Source organism: Pongo abelii, chromosome 7 (genome assembly GCF_028885655.2).
Source record: "Pongo abelii isolate AG06213 chromosome 7, NHGRI_mPonAbe1-v2.0_pri, whole genome shotgun sequence".
Classification (NCBI taxonomy): Eukaryota; Metazoa; Chordata; class Mammalia; order Primates; family Hominidae; genus Pongo; species Pongo abelii.
The window spans coordinates 92,036,297-92,059,848 of NC_071992.2; the positions used below are offsets into that span (position 1 = coordinate 92,036,297).

General features: G+C 35.7%; 1 protein-coding gene across 10 annotated transcripts in view; it reads left to right on the top strand.

The window, feature by feature from the left end:
- Positions 1-23,552, top strand: part of ZFHX4 (zinc finger homeobox 4) — a 186,552-nt gene that overhangs the window by 143,989 nt on the left and 19,011 nt on the right. For 8 of the 10 annotated variants that reach the window (XM_024251265.3, XM_024251262.3, XM_054561787.2 and 5 more), the window contains exons 5-6: positions 9,004-9,072; positions 18,318-18,434. In XM_024251265.3, coding sequence (XP_024107033.3) covers positions 9,004-9,072; positions 18,318-18,434 — 186 coding nt within the window. The remainder of the gene's footprint in view (positions 1-9,003; positions 9,073-18,317; positions 18,435-23,552) is intronic. The other 2 variants (XM_024251267.3, XM_063726698.1) reach the window with 1 other exon arrangement.

The window sequence follows — 23,552 nt, forward strand, 5'->3', positions numbered from 1 at the left end:
ATCTAGAAAATTACTCAAATCCAATATTTGTGTACAGATGAAAATTTTCAGTTTTGCAGACTGCCACATTTGTAGGCCTATATATCCTGAGATTGTAACTTCTCATCAAGTTTTTCTCTTACCGGAAGGTGGATGGTGGAAGTTTGGTGTGGGAAGCAGAGGATCCCTTCTTTTGCAAGGAAAAAACCTACCTAGGGCTGACTTGTGTATTACTACCAGTCCTTCAAAGTTCATATTCTGTCATGTTAATTTTTCTTTATTTTTATTTTCATTTTTTGAGACAGGGTCTCACTTTGATGTTGAGACTAGAGTGCAGTAGTATGAGTATAGCTCACTGTAACCTCAAACTACTGGGCTCGACCAATCCTCCTGCCTCAGCCTCTGGATTAGCTGGGACGACAGGCATGTGCCACTCTACCTGGCTAATTATTTTTATGTTTTGCAGAGACAGGGTCTCACTTTGTTGCCAGGCCGCTCTCGAACTCCTGGGCTCAGGAGATCCTCCTTCTTCAGCCTCCCAAAGTGCTGGGATTACAGGAGTGAGTCACTGCGAGCCTCACTATGATTTTTGTAAAAGGCCAAGCCTTTACAAATTGATACACATACTGCTTTTATTGCGGCATGTGTAAAATTTGCTTAGGGATTTACTTAAAAAAAACTTTCAAACTACAATGCTTAAGAAATCGATGTTTAGTCTTGTTAACATTTGTTACTTCCAAAATATCTACACAAATAATAGTGATATTTTAAAGGCCTAAAACACTAACTCAACTGATGGACAAAGAGTACATTACATATAAATACAATCTAAAAAGCCATAGTACCAAATTGATATAGTCTTTTCTTTAAGTAACTTGTGTTCGGCAGGATTGATCAAAGCCAGAGAAGAATTATGCACAAGTACAACTACTACTTATTCAATACTACACACTTTGTATTTATTAACTTTGCTCCTTAATACCATCCTGCAAACTTACTATTGTTTCCACTTTCACATATAGAATCCTGAATGTCAGGGGGGTTAAGTAACTTGGACAGTATCAAATAGCTAGAAACTGGTGGAGCTGGGATTCAGGCCCAAGTGTATTTGGATTTGGTTCTTAACTCCATGGCGTTTCTTCCTTGCTCGAAGAGCAGCCAACATTCTCCTAATGAAATACCTCTTTGAACAACATAGGTTTCTGAGGGCAGGGTTGCTGCAGCAGAAGTTGGCAATTTTATGTCACTGATGTTTCACCTTTTATCTTTGCTTGCTCAAACTTCTCAAACAAAAGAATAAATCTCAGATAGTTAAGAAAGAATTGACCATTATTTCAGCACAGGGGTTATGTTCTCTGATTCTTCACAGCAAGAGTGAATGATGGTTTCATGGATAATGTCTCCAAAGAAATATGCCCAAGTAACTCATTGTGATGAAAATAAAATATTGGGAATTATGAAATTAGAGAGTCAAGAAAGCATTTTTAAAAACTGGTGACATTGATTCAACTCTACGGTTGTAGTCATTTAAAAACAGTGCAGTCTTAGAGGGAGGCACCTATCATCACAGGTCTTTGAGACGAAAGTGTAAGAGAAGTTATAGAAGCTTCCAAGAACCAAATAATATCACTGAGCCAAAGAAATGCAGCTTACTTGAGAGTACAGGTACCTTTGTATGTTAGGCCTTTTTTGCATCACTATGAAGAAATATCTGAGGCAGAGTAATTTATAAGGAAAAGAAGCTTAATTGGCTTATGGTTCTGTAGGCTGTATAAGCATTGCACCAGTATCTGCTCTTGGTGATGGCCTCAGTAAGCTTCCAATCATGGCAGAAGGCAAAGGGAAAGCAGGCACATCACATGGCAAGAGTGGGATCAAAAGGGAGAGGGAAGGGAAGGTCCCAGACTCTTTTAAACAACCACATCTTGCATGAACTGAGTGAGAACTCACTTATCACCAAGGGAATGGTGCTAAGCCATTCATGAGGGATTTGCCCTTCTGATCCGATCACCTCCCACCAGGCCTTGCCTCCAACACTGGGAAACACATTTCAACATGAGTTCCAGAGGGGACAAACATCCAAACCATATCACCCTGTAAGGAGTCTTTGAAACAGTTAAAGGAAGTAAAGATAAAGAAGTACTGCTGAATAACTATCTTTTTCTTCTCTGTTAAAAAATAATTTCAAAAGGCTTTTGACCTAGTATATAGCTATTTGAAAAATTTAGTAACTGTGAAGTAGAAAATAGAGGCTTTCATGAATTAAAAACTAGCTATGAGACAACATTGGATGAACCCTATCATGAAAAGAGAAATATTGTATGATTCCATTAAAGCAGTCTAAAGTACTTAAAATAGTCAAATTTATAAATCAAAGAGTAGAATGGTGGTTGCCAGGGACTGAGGGGTAGGAGAAATGGGGAGTTATAAACAAAGGACGTAAAGTTTCAGTTAAGTAATAGGAGTAAGTTCTAGAGATCTGCTGCACAACATTATACCTATAGGCAACAATACTATATTGTGCACATAAACATTTGTTAAGATAGTAAACCTCATGTTTAGTATTCTTACCACAATAAAATAAAAGCTGGTTTTGAGATAGGAAGCAAAGAGTTGAAATAACTAGCCAGTGCTCAGCACAAACAAAGGCTATTATTGGGTGGAAGAGGGATCAGTTTATGGATAGGGATCAGTTCCTATGCTGATGAGCAACCTAGCAAAGCCAGCACAGTATGCTGAGGAATAAAACTTGTTCTAGACAATAAAAATTTTGATGAATCCCATAAGACAGTGGTCTCCAACCTTTTTGGCACCAGGAACTGGTTTCATGGAAGACAGTTTTTCCACAGACGGAGTGGTCAGGTGTAGATGGTTTGGGGATGAAACTGTTCCACCTCAGATCATCAGGCATGAGATTCTCACAAGGAGCACACGACCTACATCCCTTGCATGTGCAGTTCATAATAGGGTTCATGCTACCATGAGAATCTAATGCTGCCTCTAATCTGACGCGAGGTGGAGCTCAGGCGATAACGCTTGCTTGCAGGAACTCACCTCCTGCAGTGTGGCCCGTTCCTAACAAGCCAGGGACCAGGAGCGATCCACAGCCCAGGGGTTAGGGACCCCTGCTATAAGGACTTAAATCTAGATAATTGGGCAACTGGTTGATAGATGGAAACACAATTTTATACTGAAATTATCCTCACAGAAGGTTGATCTTTTAATTTCAAAACAATCAGAAATGAAATAGATTCTTATATGGAGAAATACATTAGGAATTAGTAAATTTAAGAAAAAACATTTTAATAAAAGCACTTTAAAATATAAGACATTAAAAAGATGTATAAGTAAGTTATTGAAACTAATTTATATCCGGAACATATTAAATTCTTTTGAGGCCCCATTACACTGAGGTCATAGATGACTCAAGAAGCAGAAAGAAGTGATCACAAATTCCTGGCTGAGGAGGCCCCAGGAGATAGTACTCCCTTACTATATAAAAATAACTTCTGGGTAAAAACAGACAGGGCAGGGGAAAAGAGCTTTACTTTTCCAGAAAATAAAAAATTACAAATCCAGCCCCATTCAGATAATTGACACTGGAGCATCCAATGCACTTCAATCTATTACTGCCTGGAAGAAATAATTTAAGAGAAAGCACTACAGGTCAACAAAGATGATGTTGCTTGGTTACTCAAAACCATATGGTAGCATGCTGAGTTGCTCAGCTTTTTTAGAAGAGCAGTCTTTGTATCCACATAGGAAAAGGATGGAGAAGACCACTTGAAATCATTTTGAATTGTGAACTTGCTTTATCTGAACACACTGACTTGACTTTTGCAATGCCAAGGCAAGTTCAGAGGACATTGTTAAAATATCAACTACTAAGATAATAATAAATGTTGAATTTTATGTATTCTTCTAAATACTAAGCTTGTTATGATGAATTTGCTTTGAAGCGATGTGAGCTATTTTTTTTAGGAGGAAAATAATTTAGTTTTCAGGCTGCCTGGCCCAGGAGTCCTGAGGACTGCCCAGAGGCAGTCCTTTCCAGCGGGGAGGTACAGAGCTTTGGAGTCAGACACTCATTCAAATCTCACTTCTGCTGCTCTGTGCCTTTGGAAAAAGTTAAACTGTCTGAGCTTTGATATCTCATCTCTTCCGTAAACACAGTGATTTTTTTCTGTTGCAGATTACTGTGAGGATTAAGTAAGGAAATGCAGGATACATGCCTAGCACCTAACAGGTTTCCAAAAATGATAATTTATTAGTTTACAATTAGAGTGCTGCTAATATCTTTTATTGTATTCATAGGCTCTAAAATATCCTTTTACAGTTAGTCACATAGCTTCAGTAGAAGTGGGAGAAGCTTCAAAAGTAAAACACAAAAGGCATGGCTAGAGGGGTTGTGGTGTGAAGGTTGTTTGACACTTGTGAACTCTATCATAGAATTTAGTCTTTTTCTGCAATTTAAAAAAAAGTAAGAGTTGGGCTTATTGTAAATGAAAATAACATGGGATTCATAATGCTGCATAGGAATACAGAAAATGTTTTTCTTTCCCTTTACTATTTTACACCAGTTGGCTTAATATTTACTCTGGTGGTATGTATTTTATTTTATGTGCTAAACATTTTGTAAGAATAGTACTATGCTTTATTGTTTAATGCATTAGCAAGTTATTGGAGGGAGGTGAGATGTGGAGGTTTTGTAGGCAAATAGTATTAGTACTATGCTTGGCAACTTGAACATATATCCATTATTTTAAAAATTCCAGTTACCTCTAAACTTGTGCTGAATGCATCCCAAATTTTGCCCATGGCTGTTGCAATCGTCCAGTACAGGTTAAATTTATTCCCATATCTTAATCTTATAATTCTCTGCATAAATATCTAGACTGTCAAAAAATTAAAATTCCAAATATTTTCCTGGCCATGAGATTTGTATGGATTATAGTTTTGCAAAATTGTTACCCCAATTAGCCAGGGGTGGGGGGCGGGTAGGAGCAGAAGATTTGCCAGATGGGAACTTGATGATTTTTGAACTGAGATTAAATACCTGAAAGTTGTCAGTTTACTTACCAGAATAAATATTGCTTGTACAGGGAAGGAAAAGGTAGAAAGGAGTAATGAGTTGGAGACTCATTATGGAGAGGGTTAGGGGTAGGTGTGGCAATAAAAGGTAGTGAGAGAGAGGGCCGTGAGAACTTTCATTCTTACGATTAGAAAGAATTGACCAGCCAGGCGCGGTGGTTCACGCCTGTAATTCCAGCACTTTGGGAGGCCGAGGTGGGCAGATCACAAGGTCAGGAGTTCAAGACCAGTTTGATCAACATGAGGAAACCCCATCTCTACTCAAAATACAAAAATTAGCTGGGCATAGTAGTGCGTGGCTGTAATCCCAGCTACTCAGGAGGCTGGGGCAGGAGAATTGCTTCTTGAACCGGGACCTGGGAGGTGGAGGTTGCAGTGAGTCAAGATCGCGCCACTGCACTCTAGCCTGGGTTACAGAGCGAGACTCCATTTAAGGAATGGGAACCTTAAACATTTTGGCATTAATCTTGTTTTTTGTAGGTGTAACCATTTGGGTTACACTAAGGAAATAGGTGATTAGCAGAATTCAGGCCTGAATGAGAATGACAAAAATGAACGCTAGAAATAAATGCAGAATCAAAAAAAGGAAAGCTACTTGTATGATTTAAAAACTATGGTTCAATATATCATTGTGGTTAAGAGAACTATCCCTGAAATAAAACTGTGTGGGTTCAAATCGCAGCTCCATCACTTGCTATGGGTGTCATAACGCAAATAAAGATATCATTCAGTACTTGGCACAGAGCAGATATTCTGTAAAATGTTGTTATTGATGCTGATTGTGATGATCAATACACTATTCCACAGAAAATAATGTTGATTACTGCCACATTGTGTTAATAAAAATAGCATAATTTGGCATAATTTTCAAATGTGTGATTATCACCAAATTGACAGGATAGAGTAGAATACTGGATAAACTAAGTCAATGGCATTTTTTAAAAATACTATTGAAACAAGGAAGGTCAGGTGCTAGAGAACACAAATTAGTAATCTAAATTACCAGCAAAAGAGACAAATCGTGTTAACAGCAGTCAGATTTGTTATTACAGACCAGTTATTAAAGTGATATATTGTAAGATGCTATGTATCATTACTAGGTTTTAAACATTTGCATTTTACACAGGCAGAAGAATATAGATTAATCATTTCATTTTGTAAGTTAAAAGCTCCTTTATTAAAATATTTATATTATTTGTATGAAGAGAGAAACATTATTGAGGATCTAAACATTCTTTTATGAGATTATTTGTACAAGTAGTTCTCATTGGAGCAGTCTCTAAGTGCCACATGACCTAATTTGTAAGATTAAACAACAGTTGCTGATTTTGACATTTTGTGCATTTCATTAAATCACTATCAAATGAAGTAACTTTAATATGGCACCAAATTATTATTTGGTTATATTTTATATTCAAGGAACATACATAAGTTATGAAACAGCAGAATTTTCAGAGGTCTAGAGAAAAGTTGCTTTCCCCACAACTTGGTTTCCGGCCTTTGCTAAGACTAGGAAAACCTTTACAGGCTCCCAAATATTGTGGTATTACAACTAGATACATTGAAAATTTGACAGACTTTTATACCAGACAGACAAGGGTTTCATTCCAGGCCATTGGTTTCTAACTTTGTGACCTGAGGCAAATTACTTTAACCTCTTTAAGCTCTAGCTTCTTGATTTGTAAAAGAAGGATTAATAATTGCCTCATTATGTTATTGTGAGGATTACATGATGATTTCTATACAAATAGCTTATCACAGTATCTGGCAGAGATATGAACTCAATAATTTGTCGTTTTATTTTTATTTTCATTAATCTTTAAGGAATAGCAGTTATTTGGTCAAAGTCACCTAGGTACTACTGACATTCATTTTGAACAAGTCTATATGATACGTTGAAATGTGTATGTGGGGGTAGTGGTAGAGATTTTCTGATAAATTATGTTGATTCTTCGCTAGAAAAAAGAGAAATGGTTTTTACATGCACACACATATATAGAGAGAGAGCAGGGAGTATTATCTGCATTTGTATTATCTGTGATATAGTTGACAGAGCTCTCAAGTTAGAGTCCTGAAGCTCTGGGAAGCTATAGGAAAATTCTCATCTTCAGATTCATCTGTTTTAGGATATAGGATGTAGGTTAGTATTTTGTATCAAAGTGTCTTAGGTGACTTTGATGTCTTACTCTGTCCTTACTTGAGAATCTGTGAAATGAAAAGCTGCATTTGAACAACTCGAAATTTATTGGGGAAACATACTTGGACCATGTAAAAATTAATACATCATGATAAGTGCTGAAACATACATGTAAGCTAATCATCATGGGTGCACAGAGGAGGTTTCACGTGCTTTTGGTTCTGAGGGAAGAATAGGAGGCTCACAGGGGAAGAACAAAAAGGTATTCAAAGTCAAAGGAACCACGTTAATCAAGGCATAACTTTATAAGAAGTTGTCAAGAGAAAGAAGGTGGACTTCTTGAGTGACATGTAGGATGTCCATTAAGGCTGTGATTTATTTGGAAGCTACTCGTGGATTTATAAGTAAAGACAGAGAATAAATTTTTTCTTTCATGACGAATTTAACATAATGGTTTTTTGGTGGGGGGGGCACTGAGTGTTTATTATGATTGTATTGTTTTTAAATAGATTACTACTAAAGGCCAAAGGTTTTATACGCAGCAGGAAAGACAATTAGTAAATGCAATAATAGTGCCTTGGTATGCACTTCTATTTTCAAGGTTAATTATTTGTTTAATTAAAGCCTTCAGAATCAACCAGAGATGCTATTGATAGAAATAGTAAATAAACGTGATTCCCTTTGGCAGTTAAGAATTATGTGACTTTTTTTTTTAACTTCCTGATAACATCTGGTCTTTTCAGACTTTAAAGATTACATCATGTTACACCTTTAGCTGTATTATTTTCTATTACTGTTACTATTTACATAATTCTATCTTCATTTTATGCATGAGGGGCTTGAGGTTTAGCGAGGCTAAGTAATTCACCCATACCCAGAAGTGATGACGAAATGATTTGTACTCAAGATTCTATTTTCTAAAAAGATAACTCTTGAGATTTTATGAGGGATTGGATTGGAAAGACAGGGAATTTGAGGCATATAGATGATTATAGAGGCTGCTGAAATGGTCAGGAAAGAGAAGAAGACAGAGGGAATAGAGAGCACCCATGATAAGAGACTTGGTAAAATGGAATCAACAGCAGGTGGTGGCTTGGTGTGGAGAAGGAATGAGATGTCGAAGGAAATTTCTGAGGTCTAGTTGTTTTGTTTATTCCATTGGTTCCCCTACAATAGGGTGCGAAAACGAAACACGCAGTTAGTTAACAATAATGATTTGTGTTTGGTGTTGAGTTTTGTAAACCAAGACATTGTTGGCACTTTTGCTCTAAAGCTCAAATAAAAATGAGAATAAAGATGTGGATTTGCTGATGACTTGGACTTATTCTTCGGGTGCCCCCTCCGGTGCCTGATGTTTGCTTTGGCACATCAGCTATTGTATACAGTAATGATTTTTTTTCTTTTCTTTTTGATACCTTATCAGAGAAGTAAAAGTATGCTCATAATTTATGTAATGTGCTATTGTCACTATAACACATAATCCTATAAAATGTAGGCTTGGCCAAATAGTCCAATGACAAAAATCATAATGAGCCTTTCCTGCTCCCATATTTTCTCTATCAGTGTGTTTGTTCTGTGCTGCTAATAATTAAGAATTAAATCTAATCCTATCACTCCCTGGGCTCATTTTACCAGCTACTGCTCACTAGGATATAATGTGTGCTGGAGACTCACCTGAGATTCACCTGATACTTATCTCTCCTGACTGCCAAATTTTGGGTTCTTGTGATAATTAGCCATGATGTGAGAGCTGGATATGGCATGCTGATTACCTTTCACTCTAATGTCTTCTGCAGAAACTGCCTCATTGGGAGCCAGGACTTGTGATGATGATCTTACAGAGCAGCAGTTGAGATCAACCTCAGGTAATGGTTCCTACTCCTTCTCAAAATATTTCCTTGTCCTAAATGAGTTGCTTTTGTCACTCTCATAATTGATGTAATAAACATTCTCTGGAACTTCTCTAATTAGATCTGATCATATGCCTTATTCAAATAAGTAAAAAGCAAAATGAAATAAATTAAATAATTGGAAGTATATGTAAATTGACTTTACATTTTAGAGCAGTTTTAGGTTCACAGCAAATTTCCCCAATACCCTCTCCCCTGACACATACATGCATAGCCTCCTTCATTATCACTGCCCTCCCCACCAGAGTGGTACACTTGTTCAATGATGAATCTGTATTGACAAAACATTATCACTTGAAGACTGTAGTTTTCATTAGGGATTACTCTTAGTGTTGTACATTTTATGGGTGTGGACAAAAGCATAATGACATGTATCCATCATTATAATATCATATAGAACAGTTTCACTTCCCTATAAATCTTCTGTGCCAGTCTATTCATTGTTTCCACCTCCTTGACCCCTGTAAACCAGGGATCCTTTATGGTCTCTTTAGTTTGACTTTTTCCAGAATGTCATATAGTTGGAATCAAACAGTATGTAGATTTTTTTAGGTTGGCTTCTTTCACTTAGTAATATGCATTTAAGTTTTCTCTATGTCTTTACATGGCTTGATAGTTTATTTCCTTTTAGTGCTAAATAATGTATATATATATCATTGTCTTCATATATCACAGCTTATTTATTCACCTACTGAGAACATCTTGGTTGATTCCAAGTTTTGGAAATTACGAATAAAACTACTATGAGCATCTGTGTCCAGGCTTTTGTGTGGACATAAATTTTCAACTCCCTTTGATAAATGCCAAGGAGTACCATTACTAGATTGTATGATAAGAGCATGTTTAGTTTTGTAAGAAACCACCAAACTGTCTTCCAAAGTGGTTGTACCATTTTGCATTCCCACCAGCAATGAATGAGAGTTCCTGTTGCCCCACATCATCACCAGCATTTGATGTTGTCAGTATTCTGGATTTTGGCCATTTTCATAGGTGTGTAGTTGTATCTCATTGTTGTTTTTATTTGCATTTCCCTGATGACATGTGATGTGGATTTTTTCATACATGTAATCTTTCATATGCCTATTTGCCATCTGTATATCTTCTTTGGTGTGGTGTCTGTTAAGGTCTTTGGCCAATTTTTTAATTGAGTTGTTTATTTGCTTGTAAGAGTTGTAAGAGTTCTTTGTATATTTCAGATGACAGTCTTTATCAGATATGTATTTTCCAAATCTTTTCTTCCAGTCTGTGGCTTGTCTCATTATTTTCCAACAGTATCTTTCAAAGAGCAAAAATTTTAATTTTAATGAAGTCCAACTTATCAATTCTTTCTTTCATAGATTATGCCTTTAGTGTGGTATCTAAAAAGTTGTTGCCAAACCCAAAGTCATCCAGATTTTCCCTTATGTTATCTTCTAGGAGTTTTATAGTTTTGTGTTTTGCAGTTAGGTCTGTAATCCATCTTGAGTGAATGTTTCTGAAGGATATAAGGTTTGTGCCTGGACTCTTTTTTTTTTTTTTTTTTCTTTTTTGTCGATGTTTGTAGCTTCTTAAAGAATAAGTTAAAACTTCTGCTAATAATTTTTCACATCAATATTTATACACTATGAAACTTCACCTAAATTATAGGTTTTATACAAAGTATATATTAATAAGCTGTGAAAAATTATTATTTTTCACAAGTCAAAAAGCCTAGTTGATGGAGTTATTTTTGGTAATTATTGAATTCATTGGATTTTGCATAGTTATGTCAACATATCCTCTAATCCTTTTGCTTTGGTGTATATATATATATATATATGTATATATATATATATACATACATACATATATTTGTTAAAAAATGGCAGTTACACCTTCTTAGCTGCATTATATTCAGATAATTTAAAAGGAAATTCACTCCTACTACTACAACACACCTCATTTATTTCTGCTATATAAATATGACCTCAGTTTCCAGATTTATCCAATTGGAATAATAACCTGCTATACAGAACAATAAATGATTACCAAAGGTCCTTTGCATTCACGATATATTGGAATACTTAAAATAAAAACAATTTTGCAAGTGAAAACATCCCTTCCATATAAAGTCAGGACATTCCTCATAAAAAATTCCAGCTTCAAAGTTAAGTTTACCTTTACCTATGCATGTCTCATCAATACTTTTTAAAATCTTATTTTCTCTTAAAAATCTAGAGAACATATTTAATATGAAATAGAATAAACCTACTCTCCTTCCCCCACCTCAAACCAATGAAAAGATTTCATTAATGACCCAGCAGTGATATGACAAAAATCAAGAGTTATGGCAAAAATTTCAAGCTAAAAAGAGATTACTTCCTGTCAATATGTTTCTTTATTGCTTTGTAAACAAAGACATCAAAATCTACATTATCACTTCAATCTGTCTGAGAATCTTTAGACTTAGATATTCCCATACCTTCTGGATGTTTTCATCTAGATGTTCTGTAGTGAGGCTAAATACAACAAATTCCAAATTGAACTTCCTTTTCTGCAAAACTATTTGTTCTCCTCTTTTCTCCATCTCAATTGATGACATCACAACGTAGACTTAGTTGCACAAATAGTCAAATTAGAAATCATCAGTTTTATTTAAAATATTAGTGAGTATCTTCTATATGCCAGAGACTGCGGAGCATACATTGTGAATAAGACAGATGAAGTCCCTCACTTTAGATAATATCTCTAAACAAATAAACAAAAAAGTATTTTCAGATTGCAATAAATGTGATAAAGGAAGTGTTAAAGAGGTGATATGTTAGAACAGAGGTTCTCAAAGTGTGGTCCCCTTTCAAACAGCATCAGTGCAACCTAGGAACTTGTAAGAATGCAAATTACTGAGCCCCAACCCAGACCTACTGAATCAGAAACACTGGAGGTGGAATCCAGCAAGCCTCTCAGGTGGTAGTGATTCTGCTAAAATCTGAGGACCTTACTTGTGTGACAGCTCATCAGCTACTTTAGGAGCAGTAGTCAGAGAAGTTCTCTGAGGAAATGACAAGTGAGCCGAGTCCAGGTTAATGAAAAGGAGCCAATTATGCAGAGTCTGGGAAAATGTACATCAGAGTTTGGAAAAAATTGGTCCCATTCCAGGAAGAGAAAGAAAGCTAACATGGAGAAAGATGAGGGAGTGAGGAGGAGTGTAGCATAACTTGCAGCCAGAAAAGTAGGCAAGGGCTTAATTGTTTCAGCCTAGTAAGGAGTTGTTATGTTATTCTAAGTGAAATAGTAAGCTATGACAGGTTTCAAGCAGGAGAATGGATTGATTTTATTTAGTTGTGCAGAATAAATTATAGGAACACAAGAATAAGTCTTATCTAGTTATAAGACCATTGCAGGAATATAGGTAAGAGATTAAAGGTACTGACAGGGAAAATGTAAAGTAGATGGATTCAGTATACATAAAGTATCTTGGAAGTAGAAATAGTATGATTTACTGATGGATAGGATGCATATGAGTGGGAACGAGAAGACTAGGGGTTGACTCTTGCTTGTGCTGAGTGGTGGCATGTTAATGGCAATGGTAAAGTTGGGGAAATGGAGTAAGATGAGTTGAGGAGCATTAAGAGCTCTGATTTTGGCATACTAAACTAGATAGACTTTTTGGACATCCAGTAGAGTTACAAAATATAAAGCCATGAGTCTGGATGAGATCATCTAGGGAGGTAATGTAGACAGAGAAAGGGCTTAGTACTAATACTGGAGACACTCAAGTATTTAGTTGTTGTTTAATAGAGGAGGCCCCAGCAAAGGAGAATAAGAGGAAATTCTCAGAGAGGCAGGATGAAAATCACAATTACCTGATGCAATACAATCCAAAGAGAGGCACGATTTTCCAGAAGAAGGGAGGAGTAACATCGGTTGAGCAAAGAAAGTGAAGTAAGATGCAGAGAAGTAACCACTGAACTCAGCATGGGAGTCATTGGTGACTTTGAGAGGAGGAGTTAATGTGAACAGAAACCAGACTGGAGAGGGTTGAATAATAAATATGATTTAGTAGAGAGGGAAATGCAAAAAGAAAAAAAAAAAAACCAAAGCCAGACTACCAAGACAAAATCAAACACCCCTTTTACATCTTATTAAAGGGAAATAGGGGTTGGGGTAGCATGTGGACTCTTCCTTTTCTTTCCCAAATTTTGCTTTCTAAACCCAATTCACTGTTCCAACTAACATGTATTGCCTGCCTACTGTATTCCAGGCACTGTTCCAGCTGCTTCTGGCACAAAGATGGATAAGATATTCACTATTTTCAAAAAATGTTTACCTATTACAGCAAGTAGGCAATATACAGATAATTTCCACAAATTAAATTGTGGTGAATGGTTTAACATCAATATACAGGTGAGGGGAAAAAAGCATTTATCCAGAAACACTAATCCTAGTTCAGGGTTCAGAGGAGAATTTTTAGAGAAGAAAACAATAGTACTCAATAGTACTAGTAATAATACAGCTATGATTTTTAATATTTATTTTTACTAAGCTTGTGCTCACCAATTTGTGTATGTTATTCCATAACAAACCTATGAGATAATTATTATTAACTCCATTTTTATAGATGTTGAAACTGATATTTCCCAAGATGATTTAAAGGAAAAGTGGAATTTACACAGTGAAGAAAAGTTGTTCTAAATAAGATAAGGAAATGTAATGGCACATATAGGAAGGGAGAAAGCACTACAAACAGTTGGGTTTCTTCAACGGTGGTTACAAAATGTGAGCTGGATCAGGAACATCGGCATTACCTGGAAACTCAACAGAGAGGCAAATTCTCAAGTTCAACTCTAGACCTACTACATTAGAACCTTTCAAGATGGGGTCCAGTAACAGGTCTCTTGGGTGAATGTGACACTCTAAAGTGTAAGAAGACTGTTCCCAAGCACTAAGTGTTATGTAGGAAGTGAACAAAGATGAAACTGGGGTGACAGACAAGGACCAGGTATCTTGGACATAATCTCGCTATGTACAGAAGGTTGAGTTATTTCTTTGTAAGTGGTAGGAGTCACTGGAAGATTTTAAGTAGGGACGTCAGATTTAAGTAGATCATTTGGAGGATAGATTTGAGTGGGGCTTGATTGGGCAAGGAGATCATGGAGGAGTCTAGGAAAGAAAGTTCACAAGCCAGGTGTCTTGTACAGAGATACTCAATATGTTAATATAAAACTAAAGATGTCTAAGTTACTATGTTTCCTCTTTATATGATCACTTCATGGGTTGAAAAAGTATGAAGTGCTTTCGTAGCAGACTTAGAGGAGAGGGATCCCAAACCCAATTGTATGTTAAGACAATGGGAAATAAAGGCCAGGCACGGTGGCTCATGCCTGTAATCCCAGCACTTTGAAAGGCTGAGTTGGCGGATCACTTGAGGCCAGGAGTTTGAAACCAGCCTGGCCAACATGATGAGACCTCATCTCTACTAAAAATGTAAAAATTAGCTGGATATGGTGGTGCATGCCTGTGGTCCCAGCCACTTGGGAGCCTGAGGTGGGAGGATTGCTTGAACCCAGGAGACAGAAGTTGCAGTGAGCTGAGAGTGCCACTGCATTCCAGCCTGGGCGACAGAGTGGGACTCTGTCTGAAAGAAAGAGAGAAAGAGAGAGAGAAGGACAATGGGAAATAAGTACAATTGGGTGGTGCTTAGATCAAACGGATACCACTGATGTACATTTGCTTAGAAATTGTATAATGTTGTAGGATAAACTAATAGCAGTTTTCTAATTGTTTCATATTGTTCAAATGAAAATACTCTAAGCTAGTCATTCAAAAAAATTTATTTTAAATATAGCCAATGTGTATATGTAGAGTAACTTATAAGTTCATTTTAGACATGTCAAAAATGCTGGGGGAAGTTTGTTGTAACATATTTCTATAAGACTACAGTATTTTGCCTTCTTTCTATTATTTTGAAACATGTAAAAATGAATATGTATTACCATTTGTCTGAAAATTGGGATGTTCAAATGGACCTTGATATACATGGTAAGCTTAAGTATAAACATATCATAAAGATTAATATAGAAATATTGTATTTTCTGTATTTCATGAGGCAAAAGAATAAAATGCATGTGGCATATACATATGCTGTATACATGTATACTTATGCTGAATACAACAGTATCACGAAATGATATAATACTTTCACTATTATTGCATGTAATATATTAGTGAAGAGGCTTATTGACGAAAATGAAAACCGCTTTGGCATCTTTATTTTGGAATTTTATGTAATATATTTTCCTCAGTTCTACAGTATCTTTTTAATACATTTAGTGTTATATATATATTTCCCTTACATTTCATAGTATTTTACAACTGAGGATATGTGGTGCTTGAAAGTTAGAATGTAGCCACTCCTTCCCTTAACCCGAGTTCTAACCTACAGGGTTTCCAAAGAAAAGTGGTTTCTCCACATTCATACTCTTGACTCTAAAGTCTATTTATACAATGAATGTCAAATTTATTTCTAAAACCCTCTTTGAGAATAAAAGTGCCCTTTTATTCTGACTTTTATGAAACTTTATGGTGTGTATAAGTTACCTTTTGATTATTTTTTGCATGATTAAAAATTTGCAAAGTTCTTATGGCTCCAAAGAGCCTACCTGTAATAAACAGCTTTCCCCTTCTAAACCACAAAACAGGTCTGAATTGCTTGAGCATTAGAGCTAATTGCCTGCCTACTTCAAAGGAAGAACCTGAAAAGAGAGAGGGGAAAGAAGTCACAGAAGCAGAGGCATTGCAGGCAAATCCACCTCTAAAGGTTATGAGTTGTGGCTTGGAGGAGCCGGGCAAAGTTATGGCCTCAGAACTGCTGTTTGCGATTAAGTTGATGGGGAGCGTCTATCCCACAATCTTTCCCTGCTGCTGACACAGAGTCTTTGTTCACATTCAGATTTCTCAAACTGTTGCTAGGGTCAGGCTGAGGTCAGACACCACAGTGATGTATAGAAGAACATGTCTGGGAATTTCTCTCACACTTAAAACACATACCAGAAAATGAAGAAGAGGACCCTGCAAAATCTGTCTGATGAGACCCAGATTATATACTTTAGCTTTTCTTTTAGTGCCTTCATAATTTTCTTTTTCTTCTCCTGACACACAATGTTTTATTAATGTGAGTTGCGATAGCCCTTACAATTTTATGTCCCCTCAAGATAAGGACACTCAGTAGCACTCTGACACTTTATTTTCCAGCCCTGGGGGAAAGGCCCAGTAAATCTACTCCAAGAATTCTTGCATCCCTTCCCCAGGATGAGTTGAAAAGTAATTGCCACAAGCTGTCATAGGTCGCGAACTAGAGATCATGTCATGTGTGTGGACTTGGGAGGGACACAGCCCAATCCAGTTGATCTCAGCCCTCCAGCCTCCCAAATTCAGCTCAGCCACCAGCCACTTTACCTACCAGCATGGCCTGGTGCTGGGAGGAGGGAGCCTGTGTTTGATCAGTAATTATCACTGACGGGTGAAAGCAGGCTAGCGTCAGAAGAGGTGTTGTTTCTTTCTCTTCTTGAAGTAAAATTTCTGAGTGTATTTGCCTGAAAGGGAAGCTTCCCTCAAACCCTCAGATGATTGACCCCCTAAACAAGGGCCATCCCTCTGCTTTTGTGCAGAGGCAAAGGGCAAAAATGGAATAAATGGATTTGTATGGTGCCTTTGAGGACTCACAGTTGAAACAAACTCTTATTTTGAATGTATTAAATGTCCTTGTTTTCTCTTTAGCTTTTTAGAGTTTCCTATTGAGCCCAGAACTGTCGCCTTCTGTTGTTATCCTGCTCACACAGTTGTAGAGCATGGCTGGCAAGTGAGGCCCTAAATAGATTTTTTTTTTTTTTTTTTTTTGGTGCTCAGCTGCTACATATGACAGTGGATATTTCATTCTGCTGTCAGAACGTTATTAATAAAACATGGGGTGTGGAGAGGGCCACGATTTCCCCTTTCAATCACTATAGCATTTGCAATGAAAATTTTATTCAGTGTGTAATTTTCAGTTAATGCTTGACACTTAAAATGTCCATAGCAACATTTTGTATGGTTATTGAAGGGTTAATTGTATCATGTTCTCTGCATAAAAGCTCTGCTTATCAAAAGCAAATAGAAGAGTGTATGCAAATGTGTGTCGGTGACCTTTTGCCTTTCCAGGGTTAATTTATATGGTCATTAAAGATTTTATGAAATTGAGCAGCCTGGTGCTTCAAATCCCATTTTACCTTCTTCTCCTAATTTATGTAATTCCTACCTGAACAGGGGAATATGATTTTTATTTTTTGTGCTGCAATGAAAACAGCATGCCATGCTGTGGGGAGTTGCGAGCCTGGTTATCTGGCATTACTCAGATTGCTAAAAATTCATTAAAATGTGACATCAGCACAGTGAGAGACAAATGATCGCAGGATGAAAGAGAACAGTGGGCCTTTCACGGATTAGTGCTACACAGCCCCAGCATAGAGGCTAACTGCATAAACAGATTAATCCACCAGCAGTGGCATAGCTAAGATTTACAGAATAATTAAATAGGGTTGAGTTACTATGAGGATTTCCATGTAATCTAGCTGGTGTGAACCCGTGAATGAGGTGTGGGGTGATATGGTTGTCATAGAAGTATACCTTGTTATATCCTACGCCCAGTATAGCTCCCCCTACAGAAGAAAAAAAAAATCCCCAATGTAACTGAAGTTTTGAGATCTTACTCTAAGAAAATGCCAAAGAATTCCTTTGGGGTCTGGGGTCTGAAAGCAGGAGTAACACCTGTCTTATATTTAACCCATTGTTATATTATTTAAGATTTTTTTTTCTAAGAATCTGTTTTTTTTTCCTGACATCTATCCCAGTCCCTGGAACAGTAAGTTTATGTTGTTACAAGGTTCTACTATTCAAATCACAGAATTGCCTTATATCCAATTTTTAAATATGTTTCAGCTTAAACTGTACTAAAAAGAATTTATTTTAATTTAGTATAGACCCATCCTCTCAATGGATACAAAAGAAGATCCTTTAGATACAAAATTTGCATTGGTACAGTCAGCATGATCAGCATAGACTTTTGCAGAAATTTGTGTTCTCATTTGAGTATGAATATCTGTAGATGATTCATAAATAACAAAGTTTTCAAGTGGTCACCTAGTTTATTTCAGTGTGAATTTTTGGGAGATTTTCAGTTCTACTGATTGGTCTGCCTTTCTTAATAGAAGAACAAAGTGAGGAGGCAGAAGGAGCTATTAAGCCTACAGCAGTGGCCGAGGACGATGAAAAAGACACAAGTGAGAGAGACAATAGTGAAGGCAAAAACTCTAATAAAGACTCTGGTAAGATGCACGAATCTTTCACCTTGGCATTTCCCTATACCCATTCCCTGCCATCAACTCTTCCTTCACGATCCCCCCACCCCACAAAACTTATTAAAAGCTTTTATTCATTTTAAACTGTCTGAACATTCCCACTACTATTCATTGCATGTGCATTTTGCATGTGATTTCTATCAGTAGCCTCCCATTGACCTATTTTTAATCATAACCATCTGACAGAATAGATGTGGATAAGTTGAAGAATATTACAGGACGACCAGTGAGATTATTTTTTAATCAAATCAGTTTGTGTGCTTGTAATTTTTTAAGCGCCTTTCATTAATCTTAGCTATACTTGTGATTCCTCTGATGGCATATTAATTTTTCATAAGCATAGGATTAGATATCACTTGAATTTTGTCATTCAGTCACATGTATTCGCCCGCCAAACCACATAACCCTAAAAATAAATGCAGTTTTCCTTGCTTTTTTACAACTTACACTCAGGAATTTGCCCTTTTTTAGGGCATCTATTTGAGGTATTTCAAACAAAATCCAGTGAAAAAGTTTACAGATGATTCAGCCTAAGAAAGAGGAAATATCATTGAAAAGGGATTAGGTGCTGGGTAATTTTGATCTTCTAGAATAGACAAATCCCAGTAATGAAAGCTACTGTCTTTGAAAACAAACCTTCGTGTCATGACATTTACTTGTGCACAAACAAACCCTAGGCCAGCATCTGGTGTGGATACCTAAGGCTTTTTCTGTGTTTGATTTGGCAAATATATGACTTCATCCATGCTTTGTATGTATGAGATGGAAATCTATGGTTGCAATGAATATTACATTGGCTACTTTTGCTGCACGCTATACCTAGTTTTATTATGTTGGACTCATTGAAGCAGAAGAAGTGCTGAAACGGGTTCAAGCCTATTAGTTTCAGGTAGTCATCTATCTTTTCCTTGAATTCCAGTGACAGCCGCATATAAAGGAGCTTGTATTCACTATGAGGACATTGGGTTGTGCAAAAAATATCATTTTTACATGCACGTTTATTTAAACCTGAATCATCCCACATTTGTACTTCAGTCTTTGCATATCTAAGTTTTGCATTCCTTTTAAAAATTATCTGAAGGGCCTCTCTGCTCCCCTCCCCACACTGTTCAGTACTAAATTTCTTTCAGGAGGCCAGTGAGAAAAGCGTCACTGAGATTTGCTCCTAGGATATAGTGTCTAACATATGATTCTAATTTGACTTAAACAAAGAAGATCTAAAGTTGGTATTAAGCCGCAAGCAATGTAAAAAGAAGCCATAGCTGTATATTAGTAAGCTGGCTCCTGCAGTTACTGAGGAGGAATTAGAAGTACCTAGTGATAAGTTAATGTGAAAGACAGTACCATCTAAACTTTATTTGGAAAAGATTGGAAATAGCAAGGTGGTTTGTTCACTTTCTATGATGGACCTTATCAAATTAGCTGCTTGCCTGGTTCAGAGAGGGCAAAGTTCTGTCTGTATTCAGTGGCATCTTTCAGTATCAATCAGTAGTACCAAAACAGACTGTGGAATATATCCTTCTCATTCTTCAGAAGAATGTATAACAGAGATATCTGATTTGTGTTAATTCAGTGCCCATGTAATCCCGAGGTATATGACATTATGCCAGGTCTTAAATGTCTAATATCTAGTACCTTATAAAGGATGGATTCTGGGAATCTCTAGAAAAATGGATCTAATTTTACCATTGAGGAAATAATCTGGCTTGGAACATAGCACAGATGCCAAGGCTCTATCTTTACCAGTGCCACTTACTGCTCCGCAAAAGTAGTGGACTCAATCACTCCCTAATGGGCTGATGAATTACTGTTCTTCCTTGGGCACCTAATTGTACCATCCAGACAAGACTTGGGCATTTGAGAGGATATAGACAATTGTGTAATGGTAGTTATTTAAAACAAATTGTATCCTCATATAAATGCCTTCCTGGGTTTTTCTATAGGGATAAAAAATAAGCTCTAAGCAAGGACCAAATAAAAGCAGTTGCTGAAATGCAAATATTTCGCTTTAAAACCTTCCAGCCTTCAAGACAGCTCTTGTGATTGACAACTAACATGAACATTTAACAAAGTTTTCTGCCTTCTAAATTGAACGCTTTTAGAATTTAAAAATTCTAAGTTTAAAACTCTAAGTTTAAAAAATTATTACATGGATTTTCTCTTGTATGTGTTTCTAATGATTAAATAACTACTTATATTTATTGTTTTTCTTTATATGTGTCATAAATGTAAAAGAAATACTAGCAAGCTTACAAATTCATCACTATCTTCATATGTTAGATGGGAAGGTAGTTTGACCCAACTTGAACATAGAATTTTTTAGACAAGAAGGAATTAACATATGTTAGGAAGGCTATGTTTGTGTAAGCTGTTGTGCTATGTTGCTGACATTAATCTGCAGGAGTAGAGCTTTCAAAATGAGACATGGCAATATGCAAGTTATATTTGTTGAATATTCATTCATAATAGAAAAGCCTTCTAATGCTTCATTTATATTGTCATTTAAATCTAGTGCCACTTTAGATTAATTATAATCCAAATTATAGCTCTGTGCAGTACAAGAATTAATACAGAGTTTATCCAGATTAATACATTTGCATTGAAAATGTAATATGTCTCTGCCTTGGCTAAGGGGACCACTTTTTAATAAGGGAGTAAACATGAGGAAAGATGGAAATTAACCTTCATTATTGCAATTAAAATTATCCTTTCATTCTAGTCTCATTAGAAAGAATACTGTACTGGTAATTATAATTTATAATTATTTGGAGTTGAATAACATCTTCTGTTATATCCAAGTTTTATAGCATTCAAACTTTATTAAATACATTGACTCATTAATAATAACTCAGTACTTTGTTTTATTTTTTTTTAAGATTTGCTTTGAGTACATGTGCATTATTGGATTTTTCTTACTTGTTATGAGTATAAACCGTTTACAGCCTTCTGTATTTTAGGGATTGAAAATTATTAAGAAGGCGGCATCTGCATTGAAATGAATTTGCCATTTTTTATATTAGCAATCTCATGCAAGTTAAATAATCCCATAACTAACATAATCATTTTTTTCATCTATTTGGCAGTGCTTATTTGTAATTAGACTTCATTTTTTAGTTAAAATGAATGAAAATGACTTTTTTTTTGAGAATATTGTGTTGTCCTCAATAACACAAAATAAATTAGGATCCTATTTTAAAATTTTTTCTGATCTAGGGTAACCAACAGGGTTTACTTCAAATAAAGTTGCAGACATAAACTATAAGCAATCATAAAACTTAAAACCTTCCTCAAATTAATTGACCCTTATTTAATAGGCATTTCCAGGATAACACAACTTAGAAAAAAGACCCCAGAGTTGATTTTCCATAATTTACCAGGGATGCCATAATATGAAATCTAAGATAGTATCCCTTTGAGTAAGAAAGGCATACACGCATAGAATGTAACATCCTTCATCTTTACAAATAATCCTGATGACTTGCCTCATCCTCCAGAGTCTGTTTCGTCATGTTACCGCATCTCAATATTCTCTACTTCCTCTTACTATCAGTGCCATGCATTTTTGACATACCTAGCTAATGGTAGATGTTCTAGCTTTTATTTATAACTTCTTTGTAATTTCAAACAAAATGGTCTTTAGGAGGCTCCTGGCTTATATTAAGATTATGGTTTAAGTTAATTAGCCAGAAAAATTTTGAGGGTGACACATAACTGTATTGAATACTATAGCCAACAGTTGTTGCAATGGCCATGTGAGAGTGACCCTAAAACTTAACTCTTACTTTTTTGATACAGCATAGAACATCACTAAATTCAAAAGCAATTATATTTTTGATGAATATTAATAAGCATAAAAATAAAATAAATATATTCTTAATAAACATGGTATTAATTATACATTATGCCCACCAGTGTGTAGGCTTAGTAAAATGTTCCAGATCTTGAAATCAATACATTTTTTGATCCCCGACAGTCTCAATATGAGAATAAAATACACATTATATATGCTTATGGAAATGAGTCCATAGCTATACATTTAATAGATTTATAAGTTTCTGAAAGATTTATTCTATTACTGATGATCCAAAGGGCCGGCAAGCAACAAGGTCATGGAAATTCTCTTTTAACTTGTGTGTGACAGTCTTTGATGGCACAGGGACCCGGATTGACTTATTGGTCATGTCCAATTCCACCATGTACGCAAAAGAATGATAAGGGGATATGACAGAGTATTATTCTCCTAAGGAAACATATTCTTACTTATTAGTGGGGGAACTTTTAAAGAAACATCTCACAGGAGAAGGCAATTGATAGACATTGGTTGATTTAAATGGCAATGATTTTGTACAACTTGGTTTGACACTTTAAGCAGTAAGTTTTATTTGAAAATATAAAATATCATAGTTTTCTTAAATGTTTGTTTTTTAACACTTCTAAAACAATATTCCAAAGTATATTCAGCTTTGAGAAAGAAACATATATTTTTTGATTCCAGATTTAATTATGACAAGGTAATAGGAATTATGACTTTCTTATTTTGACATATCTTTTGATATCAAATACTTGGGCATTTTTTAATCAATGTAATGAAACTTTTCAGTCTTTCTTGGATTTAAGTTCATTCAAATTCAAATATCATAAATTATTGTTTCAAAAATATCTAGAAATAACCTAAATTTCTCCAACACATATATATATACATGAAGACAAATGTACCAACTCAAATAAATTCTAGTGCTTGTAAATCTAGAAATCAGTAATATCAGTATAATCTGATGAAAACTTTGCATTAGTTCTGTATCTACCATGAACCCCAAGAGAATAAAATTATTGTCATGATGTAATTTAAATTCTATTTTAATTTTGATCTGCATGGAATCGCTCTTCCTTTTATATTTCTTTCTGAATTTGAAATTTCTGAAATTACTTATAAGGTATAAAACATGCATCTCTATCCACAGCTGAAATAGAACATATTTTTTTTGTTTATTTTTACTTTGTTTCCATAACATCCTTGACCTTATTTCTAAATTAAAACTGGGTTATTTTGCAATAAGGTGCAATTTGTTCATTTATATGAACCGT